We start from the raw sequence: 13719 nt of genomic DNA, 5'->3' as shown, positions 1-13719 counted from the left end.
TTATTAGAATAAACTTTTATTTACTGCTCTCAGGATCCTTATTTTATACTTTAAAGTATGCAACAAAACCTGCTACATTCAAATCTATACAGATTTACTGATATATCATTCACGTTTTACAAAACTGCATATAGATTTGGGAAATTTGTATAAGTTACCTTTATTTACACTTAATACTCTCAGTCCTAATAACCTAGTCAAAGGATAAAACAAAGTGGGATTTTAAATATCCCTTAAGACCCATTAACATTTGTTACATAATTTACATATCTTCAAAGAGAGATGTGCTACACTTCTGTCTTGCATATTTATAAAGACTGTGACTAAACAGAAATTTGGTGGCCAAAGCTAGGTACTGTCATTTCCTCAGATCATATTGGTAATAAAATGTTAAAATTTGAGCAAGCCAGGTATACAAACCAATTTTTTTTTTCTTTCAGAACCAACTTTGCTAATCATTTTAACCAGCACTTGCTCAAAAAAAAAAAGTTAATATTAATACAAAAAGACCCACATTTACAAAAGAAATCAAACTAATATTTATATATGACAAGTTGATCTACAATAAATTGCACATTGTTGGTTATGACTTTGGTTATATTGTATTAACAAATTTGGTTTCTAGACTAACACTGGAGAAAAAAATATAAAAATGCAGCTGTAGAAACTAGCAACCTGTAAACATATCACAGAACCAAATTCTGCACCTGCTCACATGTGCATAACCTCCATGCAGTTCAGGAGTTTGCACATAACAGGCTGCTGAATTTGGGCCAGAAAACCCTGTAAACATGTTCTTTATTGTTATGTAGTGCAATACTGCAAGAATGGATAATAAAGGCCTCTAACTATCAGTAACTAAATACTGAGTGATATCCATACAAATTTCATTTTAAGATTGATTTGTTGCAAAAGGCTGAATTGAAAATATTATCATTCAACTACAAATTTATCCAAAAAACTGATGAACACTCGATAAACCAACATCAGTATATAAATTCAAACAAAAAATGGATATAATTTCTCATTAAAAGTCAGAATTATGCTGCTTATCTGTTTTGTATAAAAATCTTGGGTTTGTTACACTGTTTTAGCAAAAGCAAGTTAGAAACAGAAGTCTAACAACTGTATCAAGTCAGTGTTCTGCAAACAAATGTTTCCCAATGTTTTATATAATATGCTGAATTATAAGGTGCTTTAGGCAGATCTGTTGCAAAGAGCCTGAAGCAGCACAAATTATGATATTGTAATACATGAAGTTTGTTGGGGTTTTTTTGTTTGGCTGGGTTTTTTTTAAAACAGTTTAACAATTTCAGTTGCTCCTCTTACAGCAGCAAATCAAATTTAAATCCTCTGCAAAGATTTCTTCACAGCTTTACTTCAGTAGTTTACTGCAGGACAGTCTCAAATATTGTACAAGAGGCAACTGCTAAAAACACTTTAGTTTTTTACTTACTTGGCACTGGCTGATCCAATGTGTATATTGCATGTATCAGCAAATACACAAAACTATGGAAATGACAAAATACATTTTCAAAAGTTAGTGATTTTTAATACTTAGCTATTTTACACACTATGAAGATTCAATAGCCATGTGACTAAATACAATGGTAGTCCCTGGAAAATTCAGATTTGTTTGTAAACCCTTAAAATGAAACTGCAGCACTGGACCAACATAATTTATGTCTGTGTCTTAATCAACCCCATCAAAACCCTGAGTGTTTTCAATCGCTAGAAGAAGTTTATCCCATAAATCTTCAAACGAGTCATATGGAGGCAAATCCAAGCGATTAAAGCTGAAAAACAGATGAAAACTCTTAAGTATTTTATCACTTTTACTAGAGGTCATAATTTATCTGAATTAAATACTCACCAGGTATGAGCTCTTGGCAGTTTTTCAGGGGTACCCCACTGTTCAACTGTGAACAACTGTGGTCCATTTGAACCTGAAGAAAAGAACCCATCAATTTTCACCCTATTGTGAAATCCTTCTATAATCAGAGATACAAATGATGACATATTTGGGAGTTTTGTAATCCAGGTCTGACATCTGAAGGAGCTATCTATATGAATAAAATACAGGCTAGAGAAAGTAATAGTCAATAATCCCAATTCCCTTGTACTTTAATTATTTCTTGCTATACCTCAGTTTCAAGAGACTTTTACACATTCAGCTCAGAAGCCTAAGATCTAAATGTACATGCAGAGTAGCTGGCATTGAAGTTTTTATACTTTATACTTTTATAAGTATTATAAAGATTTATATTAAATTATAAAATAAGTTTTTATTATTGTAAGCTTTTATACTCTTCTATACTTTTATAAATTTTGCATGTAAAAACGTATACATATTTATCACCATGTGCCAAGTTTTATAAGCTGGTAGAAAGTAGTCAATGCACCTATACAGCAACAAAAATAGAGTAACTGAGAACTTTTGGAAACATGGCAATCATATGTGTACTCCCAGGATGTTTTTATACACCTGAGAGAACATTTTTTGGCTAGCAAAAAAGGCCGCAGCTCCCTCTATCCTCCAAGAACTGTCTTACAGCATCCTCAGTTCTCACCAAGCAGACGCAAGGAGTATTTTATAACCGTTTCCTTAAGCTGGAGAAGTCTGCAGTTAAAAAACGAGGAAGACAAAAGCTGCACTATGTCAGAGCATGTCTGTTCAGGGTCCTGGAGCTCCAGCACGGCTGGGTTTGCTGCCGAGCTGGGAGCGCCGGAGTTTGAGGAGAGGAGCGCCCGGCGGTGCCACGAGAGGGAGATCTCGGCCAGGGAGCGGCTGCAGCGCTGCCGGCGGGCGGGGAAGGGAACGGCCCGGCAGCGGCCAAACACTGAAAAACCACGTACAGCTCTTTCAACAGAAGGTACAGGAAATGTCATTGTTACTGGGGTTTAGTAAGGACGGCGTGCTGGCCACAGTAAAGCAGAAATAACCGTAGGAGAAAAACAAAGCACTGTGCAAGACAACTGCTAATTGAATTTTTCATTAATGAGTGAGTGAATATAACTACAGAAAACTGCTCAAGTATATTCTAATCCCTGGGCAGAAGGAAGCCAAGAACTTCAGCAGTTTCTTTCCCTGTATCAATTCTTAGTTCTGTCTCTAGTAGGGTTCTCAGACAAATAAGCAGAGCTCCCAGGGCAGCAGAATTCTGACTGGGTTCCCCTGTGATGAGCAGGTGCTGTAACACCAGCAATGCCAAGGCTCAGGTGCAGCAGCAGACACGTGGCTAAGCCTGCTGAGCACACTGCTCTTCCCACTGCAACTCACAACTCATTTACTGATGGAACAGAAAAAATAAACCAAGTATCTCAAGCTACGTCAGGGAAGGTATAGGTTGGATATTAGGAAAAAAATTTTCACCGAAAGAATAATAAAGAACTGAATGCTCTTCCCAGGGAGGGGTAGAATCACCATCTCGGGATGTGTTTAAAAAAAGACCTGGACATGGCACTTGGTGCTATAGTCTAGTTGAGGTGTCAGGGCATAGGTTGGACTCAGTGATCTCAGAGGTCTCTTCCAACCTCATTATTCTGGTGATTCTGTGATTTATGATGAAAATGAAGACATGGAGAAATGGGAACACAAGATGGGTGGTTTTGTTCACAATCCTTTTGTTTTATAAACAAATTAATGTCCTGTTTATGAAAAAGGAAATGTTTAATCAAAGAGGCAAGTTAGACTATTCAGTCATTTGCACAGCATCTCAAGCACTTTTAGCCTTAATAAAGCAGTCTAGCAGAAAACATAATAGCTGATGGCAGCTGAGAACAGACCTCCCCTAAGCCAAGCATCCCCACCCTTTGTGGGCTGCTCTATCTGCCTGCCTGCAGTCTGCCCACAGTGGCTTTTCTGGCTTTGCTATTGAAATTTGCTCCCTGCTGTCCTCTGCTTGTCTCAGTCTCAGCATTGTAGGCTCACTACTTTTCTTCTGACTTCATGTTTAACTCGTGACATTTCAGTGGTCCCCTTTGGAGTATATCCTTACAAACAACTGCATCTGTACAACCATGGCTTGTGAGCAGATAAAAGCAGTTGTGGAACTGAAGTTAACTGCTGATGCCAGCATGTCTTTGTAATCAGATCTTGGATAACTGAGAATTTTCTTCAAGCTCAATCATGTGTTAAACAGGGATTTTTGCAGCTCTTGAGAACTTTAAAAATCCACATTCATTTGAGAACTCCTATACATTTAAAAACTTCAAAACCAGAATTAAAACAATATGTTCTTAGATAGAACATGGGAAATGGGATGTGACTCTTCTCTGACTTTGTTTCTTATAACTGCCAGTACATACTACATTTTAAAACAAAATTTGAATAAAAAATTGACAACGTCTGAAGTCAAACATCAGGACAATGTTGGTATCAGGTTCTTTGTTACTTAATTGTGAAGAAAATCTTAAGTACTCACCATACAGCTCAGCAAACCCATTCATAGGAACACGTGATGTGCCAGTAACAAACTGAAGTAATCTTATTCTCTTTTCAGAGTCCATCATTAAGACTGCCTATGTATGATAATGATTACAATTACAGATTTCTTTTTAAATTAAGGTTTTAAGCTAATTGACTTATGCAAAATAGTATCTACCTCTAAATCATTATCTATGAAATACATATGCATCTTTTTTAGTGACACACACAGTCTAATTCATTGCCTATTGCTTAAAGCTACGAAGTCAACAATTTTTTAATGGCACTGTAACAAGAGTATGGTTACTGGCTTAGCAGGCTGTTAAAATGCTTCCCTTGAAGATTTGGCCCCCTACTTTCTTTGAAGTTTCTTATGTTATGAACTAGAAGCCAAATTCCTGTAATTTATTAAACAGAAGAGTTTAACACCTCTTTAGTGTAACCATGCCAGGAAAACCTACACAAATACTTTTAACCCCAGTCAGACAGGGATATCTTTGAAAAAGTAATCATCAGTATTGCATTTACATTCTTACCATGCGTCTCACCTTTAGTTTTCTTACTTTCTCAGGAATTTTAATGGTCAGATAATATTTACCTAACCTTTTAATGAATCAAACTATAAACTAGCATAAAGGCAGCAGCTTTTGAACACATTTTCAACAAGAAAATTTTAGAACTTCACGATACCTTCCAGAACCACTGTATTACTTGATGGTTTATGTTGTAGCCATTTTTGTATTTTGTGTGTAGTTTCCAATCAGCCACGTCCACATCTCCCAATCCACACATTAATAACTACACAGATAAAAAAAAACAAACAAACAACACCAAAGTTTAAGTCAGTAAACTAAAGTTTCAACATCATTTGTTCTCTTTTCCATGATCACCTACCTCTAGCTCATTTTCATCAAAAATTTTAATCAGATCCTGTGGTATTAGCTCAAAAAAGCCCTAAAAAAGATGAGGGAAGCTTGTAAAAATCAAGGCAACATTATTTTACTTTTTAGTCAAGAAGAAGGATATTGAGAGGCTTTGATAAACACAGCCAAAGCAATATATCAAAGACAGATGTTTGGACACCAGTAGTCCTCCATTTCATTACAGCACTTTTAATTGATTTCTCACATCTTTACTCTGCAACACTGAGTGACGAGTATGGAAGTCTGAATATCATCTATGTAATACAATTGGTACAGAAAAGGGTAAATTGCCTAGTTTAAATCAAACTAATATAATTAAGTTTAATTTCTGCAGAGGTCATTAAATAGTTTACTCTGCAGCTAAAGCTGTCAGTCAGAATTGAGAAGTAAGCAAATTTTTCAAGATAAATTAAACACCTCACAAAAAACATACCAAAAGATTTTTAACTCTGAAATAATTTAAAGCTGACACTACACACAGTATCGCTGTCTTTTCCAATACTTTAAAGAAAATTATTAGTGAGTCTTCAGGGTGTCCAAAAATATCAGATGCAACAAACTCGTAGAAGAATTCATTTTGTTATTAGAACTGTACCTCTTTAAAGGCTGTCATTTGTTTCTGTACTCGGCTCACAAATCTCCACTGAATTACAAGACTGCAAAAAAATAAAAACCCAGACAAAACCACATTTAAAATAAAAGTGATTTAAATACAAAGCAATAACTTCCTTTTATAAATAAAGCTAACACAGAGCCCCTGTGCTAAAGGGCAATCCAGTGAGGTACATTGCACACAGCAGCCACTACTCACTGAATGTAGTCTCTCTTGTTCTTGTTGGTGACAACTATTTCTGATCCACCACTTTTCAGTTCATGTTGATGGGTCTAAATGCAATGCACAGAAGAAGTCTTAAACAAGGTGAATATATAACAGAATTCCTATGTTAATATTAGATAATTCATGCAGCTCTTGAAGACTGCAGAATTTGAGAACTATGAGAAACAGATCCAGCCACACAGGTCACCTAGTAAATAGAATGTGGTACATTTTTAAAAAAAATATGTATTATTAAGGGGTGCAATGGGAAACTTCCATTTTTTCTGACCTGCTACAGCACACCACCCAAGACTGCACACAGGTTCACAGTAAGGCACACTTCTCTAACTGCATATTCCATGACCCAGCCCTCATTGCAAATCTCAGAAACCACTTCAGCAATCATCCCAGTAAGTGAATCAATATACATCTCTGTTACAAAGTGACTTATATGCTAGAACCTCAGAAGACAAATATCTCACTTTCAGATATCACTGATGTACATTTTCATTGCTTCTTCTCAGGCTCACTGCTGTTGCACAAGACCATAAAGGTTATTATCCTTGGATCTAGCTGGCAACTACAGTTTGGAAGTTTTATACAAGACCTGTGGTATTTCTATATGACTTATCCTAAATAGCTTTGTATGCAATAACAAACTTGTTTATTCTATAGGTTTCTAGTACATCTTAAGAGAAAGGAAACATGTTACCTCCCAGCAATTCCTGCATTTTCCAAAGGAACTCATCCTTTCCAGCCAATCACATAAACCCAACCTCTACTCCAGATCAAATCATGGACTATGGATATCTTAGTCTTGGTTGCCTTCACAGCAACAGCTACATTTCAATGCAAGTAGTATTCAACAGAAAAGCAAAAGCAATTTTTTAAAGCTCTGCTCATTTCCAAGTCCTTTATCACAGCAGGCTGAAATGCACTCACCACATGAGTGGAAAGAGCTGAGTGAGTGAAGGGGTTTTCTTAACACCATACACATAAAATCCCCTAATTCCACAGGTCAAGTATTTTTTTCCATGTTTTTTCTATTCCACATTACATGAACATACTAACCTGACCAAAAAGTTCTTCATCAACTATGAATCTGAGGTCCAGTTCTGTTGGATCATTTTCAAGAATCCATCTCAGAGAATTGTAATACTCACTATCCTAAGAGAAAATTACAAAAAAGTAAATGCTAAATAAAGTAGCCACCCTACCAACTGCAAGAGGTTCCATGACAGCCCAGTGAACACTTCTGCCTAGGGTAATCCTATACTGGATACAGAGACACTGCAGTTGTACAAAGCTCTGAAGACCTTTAAAACCTGATTGCTCAGCAATCTATGTAAATGTCTCCAACAGCAAAATGGTGGTAAGATGGTATAGCACTATCTGAAGTGCTATAATTTGGACTCTTCTCTTGTCTCTCATCCTCAATTTATCTTCCTTTTATTGTCAGGCCTTACTACAAAGCACCTTAGGAAATGAAAACTATGATAAAGCCAAGCACACATTGGCTCCATCCAAGCAGTGTGACCAGAAGGTCGAGGGAGGTGATTCTGCCCTCTACTCAGCTGTGCCCAGCTCTGGGACCACAGCATAAGGACATGGAGCTGCTGCAGCAAGTCCAGAGGAGGCCACCGAGATGCACCAAGGGCTGGAGCACCTCTGCTCTGGAGACAGGCTGGGAGAGCTGGGGGTGCTCAGCCTGGAGAAGAGAAGGCTCCAGCAGAACTTAGAGCACCTTCCAGCACCAATACAGGAGCCACAGAAGAGATAGTGAGGGACCTTCTATCAGGTAGTTACAGGAGGGCAGATTTAGCTTGGGTATTCAGAAATTCTTCCCTGTGTGTATGATGAGTCACTGGCACAGGGTGCCCAGAGAAGCTGGGGTTGCCCCATCTCTGGAAGTGTCCAAGGACAGGTTGGACAGGGCTTGGTACCACACCCTTCTAGTGGAAGGTGTCCCTGCCTTGCAACCCAAACCATTCCATCATTCTAGAGCACCGAACAAAACCAAATCAAAACAAAAAAAATCAGGACACATCTGTAAATCTATTACTCAAACAGATAGTAACTGCATGCTGGAATCTTAAAGGGCAGCAAAACCAGTAACAGATTAAAAAGACAAAATAAAAATCACTTTGTCCTTGAGCATTCTAGAAAAGAGCCATTATCAGGGAACCAACCAAACAAGAAAAGGGACATGTTTTTCCTCTAAAAATGTTACATTGTTTCACTCAATTTTCAGTCCCTGAAAATTATTAATTATTATAATCAAAGAAAAAAAATTTAAAAAACAAGTTAAGATAGGAATCCTGAAAGTATTTATAGTGCATTTTAACAATCTCAGTGTCTAAAACATTTAAGAAAACATCACAGAAAGTTTAGGTTCCAGTTTCCAATACAGCTTAACTGACTTGAACCTGAGTCTAGGTCTTGGATTTTCACTGGAAGTTTTAATTCCTATACAACTTACGGACTTATAAAAGATGTAGCCCAAGACATCTTTGAATTGTGCATTTTCAACCTTCAAAATGTCATTATAGATATATATATATATATATACATAAAAATTATAAATTAACATTAAATTTGTCAACATGATAAAGCAAATTACATACCACAGACTCCATATCATGTAGTGTTATTGGTTTTTGGAGCATCATCTTGTAAAAAGGACGAATAAAAAAAGCTTTAAAGAAGAAGAAATAAATTTAACAGATGCAACTTAGGACTCAAAACACGTGCAATATTAATCTGAATATCACATGACATAAGATAAATACTAACCATCCAAAAGTTTGCCATGGTAAACAGCCATTCCAGCCACACGACCTATAAACTTGAAATAAGAGAGATGATCTTCATTGCAAAGCCCAGAGTTCGGATTGATCTGCAGAGTATAGTTATCTCTGAAGAGTTGAAAGAAGGAACAGGGAAGAGAAAGAAAAACAAAAATGTTGTACTATTGGACCAGTGTCACATTTGAAGATCTGAAAGACATCACTTATGAAATCAGTTACTGCTTTTCATGATGATATCTAATATTAAACTATACACAATAGAAGACTATTAGTTTATCAGAAACAACCACCAGGAACTACCTGAGTAAATCAGAGATACACCAAAGAGAAGGAATTAATTAACTCCCATTCATTTTAAAGCAGAGTAACATTCTCTGCATTATGGTTACATAGTGCCTTTTCTGTATGCAGGAACCCCATTTTTAAAGAAGGTACAAGAAATACAATTTCTTTTCCTAAGTTTTCACATCTTCCAGAGCAGTGTTACTTACGTAGCTGAATATTCAAACAATCCATAATAAGGATTAAACATTTCTTTAGAGAGAAGGAAGAACCATTCCCTGGCAACTCCTCCATAGTCTAAACCTTTTTCACCATCAAATTCAATCCAAAGTCTTGCTTTAAGGAAATCTGCTCTCTTTACAGCTATGATTCTTCTGTAAGAATCTTCAAGGATTGTTGTGCGATGAATTTTCATTTCAAACCTATTTGGAATATCACTCTAAAAAAGAGAAACATGAAAACAAAGAATAATGAAACAAAACCCAGCATCTTAAGAGTTTTGCAGAATATGCAATTTCTGAAAATGGACCAAGAGAGCACAGAAAATGTTTCTTGACATGGAAACATAACAGAGTATGACAGAAAAGAGGCTCCATTTATCTACAATTCAACTAGCAAAGAGAATTTCAGACACTAACTTCTATTTCATGCTAAGAAAATACAGTTAAAGTTCTCACTAGTAACAGCATATGGGCAGTTGCTCTGCATGCAGCAAGGCATGGAGTCTCTCCTGACACTGGACATTTATCATATTACACACTTGATTAAAAACAGCTCACAGTTGACACATAAAATTATCTGGAACCATTTTACCTGACTTATTTCACCTTCTAGTTCAGTATAATAGTTCCTATGAGCCTAGGCATCCTGTTCTCTGACTTGAGACAAAATCTACAGTTGTATTTAATTCTTACACTACCATAATTGTATTGTGTGGCTGAGCTCTCTATCTCAGATTAAGATAATGACATTTGAATGAATGTCAATCTTGTTTTACTAGGCACACAAAAAACAAGGTGCATGTACAATTGTGTGCAACTTACATGCAGCTCAAAGTGCACAGGCAGACTTGGCAGGTAGAAGGCAAAGCATGGATCTAAACCCAAAGGTTATTATATATGTAAAATACCTCCCAAGGATGTAAAATTTGATTGAACTTGTGCAGACTCATTGTTATCTGGCTGTCCAGATGCTATTTGCAGTCTTTTATGCTACATGTTATAAATATACCTGGCACTGCCACTTCAAACTACAGTTTGGAAACAAGATCCATAAACTTCAGATTTTAAGGCTGTAACAATTTATTGCAGTTGTCCAGAATGATCATGATGACAGTAGAGATTTCTACACAGACAGACTAAAATCTATTCTAAGAAGTTTCCATATTCTGACTTTCAAAAACTATTCCATGCATGATTAGTGATTTCCAAACTTTTCTGTTGGCAGTCTTACTTTCAGGGTCATGACATTGGAACCTTTGAGAATTTCTACTTTTTAAATTAGATTGCTTACAGTCTTCATCATTGCATTAAGTCACAAACCCTGCTGTCAGAGCAAATGCTAATTGTTACGAAGTTGGTGCTTCACAAATGTATTTGTGATCAGACAGTAAATTTACCTTCCCTATAAATTTGCTTTCCCTTGTTTAGGGGCCTAAGTTTCATAACCTTCTGCTGGATTCCTACTGATTACTGACCTGTTTCTTCAATTTCTTTCTGAAAAATTCATACTTCCGCTTATAGTCCCTGGAGTAAGGCACAGCCTTTGGGGGGAAAAAAAAGAAAAAAAGTCTTGTGAAACACAGACAACCCATTTAAATTCTGAGATAACAGAATACATGTTTTACTGAGTGCCAGGGGAAACTTCCAGTTTATAAACACCAGGAATGAAAAGCACTTCTCTGTTCAGATCAGATCCACAGAATTCATGCTGTTCTTGCCCATTAGCTGATGGAACTGCCTGAGATCCCTGAGTGGCCCAGATCAAAGTGACCAAAATGCCTTTGGTGACGTCCATTTCCCTGCTGGATCATGAGAGACCTGGCTACAAACACCTCGATTTTCCATGGACAGGGAAGGTTGTTTACAAATGCAGGCTATTAATAAACACAGATATCAGCTGAACACTAAAACCCATCTATAATTATAATGTAAACCATCTTTGCAATTAGTTCTGGTAATTTCACACTGCAGATTAAGTATTGAGGTTGGATAATTATTTTCCAGTTGAAAATCAATTTAATTCCTTTTGAAGCCCTTTTTTTTTTTTTTTTGTTCTTCTTTTTTCTAAAATTTACTTCATGAATTGAGCTAGTATGGACAAGAAATAAATAAGACCTCCCTCACACACTTCAAAGTCCTCCCCCCAGTCTATAAGGAAACTTTCTTACTACCATGGGAATTGCTTTTCCTTTCTGGCATTTAAAGACTACTTCCCTAGAAAGGTCTCTAAACAGTTTTTAAAAAGAAATAAAATAAAAATGCTTTGTTCAGACACCCTGAAAGTTGCCCTTTCTAGACTAACTGATAAATGACAAGAGTTTATTTGGATTCTATTAACAGTGTTTCTGTAAATATGAAAATCTACATTAGGAAAGCTTACTGGTCCAGTTATTGCCACATTCTGCAGTCGAGGATCCTCCCATTGGGTTCTCTTCGTATCTGCAAGAAATTTTTAAATTAGTTCCATTAATTCAAATAATGGTCACAAATAAAATGATGAGTAGGGAAGAACACTACATACTGTGGTTTATGAAGAATATTCTTCCATCTGTGTGAGTTCTCTCTTCCCACCCTGGCTGTAAAAAGACAACATTTTTATTACACTTTTTAATTACATTTTTATAATAAACTTCTGATCACATAGTTTGCATAGAACTCAACATGATCTGCAGTTGAGGGCATTCCTCTCCCATCTACTGTCAGCACTGAAATTCAAAACAGTATCTTTTGTAGGAAAAAAGCAAGCTGCATTTTCTCATGTGCAAATTTCAATAATGCTAACTTTAATAGTTAAATTGTTTCATCTGCAAAACACGTACAAAATGGTTTACTTACTGGTAATGGGCCCAGGTCAACTGGATCTAGGGAAGTCTTTCTCCTTGGATGAGCAGAAATTTTCAGTCTTGGATCTTCCTTTGAAAAGAAAACAAGCAGCATGTTAAAATCCTTTTGCTGTTTTGTTTTGCTTTTAATTTTTTTTGTTTTTGTTTTTATTAATGATTTTGTCAAGAATATACCTAGTACTAATTAGGTAATGATTGCATATTCTGCAGCCAGAGGAATCCTTGTGGATTCTCAGTCCTCCAGTAATTTACAATGATCTTCTAGTAACCTCTCACTTTATTTTATTTACATACATATAAATATAAATCCCTCATTCACCTCAATTTTTGTGTAATTCAGTTGAATTACTCTTTCCTCACCATTTCTGACACACCTTATACTTTTTGGGTTTGGTGGGGATTTTTGTTGCTTGGTTGATAGGTTGGGGTTTTTTGTGGGAGCTAGTATGCAGGTGGTTGTGTTATATGAGTTCTTTTCATCTACCTGGAGAAAAAAATACCCAATTTAAATCAATTTCATGCATTTCTCTTTCCCCTTCACCTGCCAGTAACACTGGCTTACTCTGGAGATGCTTAAGCCCATCTAGCAGCACTGCCAAGTGGTGTGCAGTGCCCCTCTGTGGAACTGCAGCTGTACAGCTCCCTCATCCGTATGGCACTTGCACCTGCTCTGCTCTCCTAAGCATTCACAGAAATTTGTGTTGTGCCCTGTGATAAATTCAAGGGAATGGATTTCCTCTCGAAGGTATGTTTATAGAACTCATCTCTGTGAACACCTCCTATAAGCTAGCACAGTTCTGCAGTGTCATTTAGGAGGGGCTTACATCTGCAAAGCAGATTCCTGTTTTCCTCCTTCCAAGCACCAATACAATTAGTAAAATTGATCATCTTCTACTCATGATAGGTATTGTAACTTGGCATTTTTATTACATATCTCTCAGACTCACACAGAATACTTTGGGTTGGAAGGGACCCACAAGGATCATGGAGTCCATCTCCATGGCCTGTACAGGGACTGAATGTGCCACCTTGGTTTATTAGCACCATGATCTGACCATGCTCCTGAACAGACAGGCCCAGCTATCTTGGCATTAAGAAACATATAGAAGCTTGCTGAAAGCAGCAAATGTTTGATTCAAGAGGAACTAGAATTTCAGTTCATGAGAACAGTTTTCCATTACCCATGTTGTAGTTTTGGTGTTGTGGTCAATAAAGAATGGTCTCCCATTGGGTGCATGTCGGACTTCCCAGCCTTTAGGGAGAAATCCTTGCTCCATCTCAGGCTGCTGCTGAGAAGACTGTTGTGATGAATCACTTGATGTTGCTTGTGGCTGTCTTGCTACAGAAATACTTGGTGCAGCTGATGCCTGACTTGTTTCTGCAGCCATCTATGGTAAATG

At 36.9% G+C, this 13719-nt stretch overlaps 1 protein-coding gene across 2 annotated transcripts in view; it reads right to left on the bottom strand.

The window, feature by feature from the left end:
• Positions 1 to 13719, bottom strand: part of NEDD4 (NEDD4 E3 ubiquitin protein ligase) — a 51597-nt gene continuing 37878 nt past the window's right edge. For both annotated transcript variants that reach the window (XM_036389611.1, XM_036389610.1), the window contains 16 exons: positions 13501 to 13707; positions 12312 to 12389; positions 11998 to 12052; positions 11857 to 11915; positions 10952 to 11017; positions 9465 to 9694; positions 8960 to 9081; positions 8791 to 8861; positions 7238 to 7333; positions 6161 to 6234; positions 5945 to 6005; positions 5321 to 5380; positions 5117 to 5224; positions 4425 to 4521; positions 1874 to 1946; positions 1 to 1796 (listed from right to left, as the gene is read on the bottom strand). In XM_036389611.1, coding sequence (XP_036245504.1) covers positions 1694 to 1796; positions 1874 to 1946; positions 4425 to 4521; positions 5117 to 5224; positions 5321 to 5380; positions 5945 to 6005; positions 6161 to 6234; positions 7238 to 7333; positions 8791 to 8861; positions 8960 to 9081; positions 9465 to 9694; positions 10952 to 11017; positions 11857 to 11915; positions 11998 to 12052; positions 12312 to 12389; positions 13501 to 13707 — 1560 coding nt within the window. In that variant the 3' untranslated portion in view covers positions 1 to 1693. The remainder of the gene's footprint in view (positions 1797 to 1873; positions 1947 to 4424; positions 4522 to 5116; positions 5225 to 5320; positions 5381 to 5944; positions 6006 to 6160; positions 6235 to 7237; positions 7334 to 8790; positions 8862 to 8959; positions 9082 to 9464; positions 9695 to 10951; positions 11018 to 11856; positions 11916 to 11997; positions 12053 to 12311; positions 12390 to 13500; positions 13708 to 13719) is intronic.

The sequence above is a fragment of the Molothrus ater genome, chromosome 13, assembly GCF_012460135.2.
Source record: "Molothrus ater isolate BHLD 08-10-18 breed brown headed cowbird chromosome 13, BPBGC_Mater_1.1, whole genome shotgun sequence".
In the NCBI taxonomy this organism is placed as follows: Eukaryota; Metazoa; Chordata; class Aves; order Passeriformes; family Icteridae; genus Molothrus; species Molothrus ater.
Note: the sequence above shows the minus strand (reverse complement) of the source record. Positions and strands in the feature narration are given on the sequence as shown.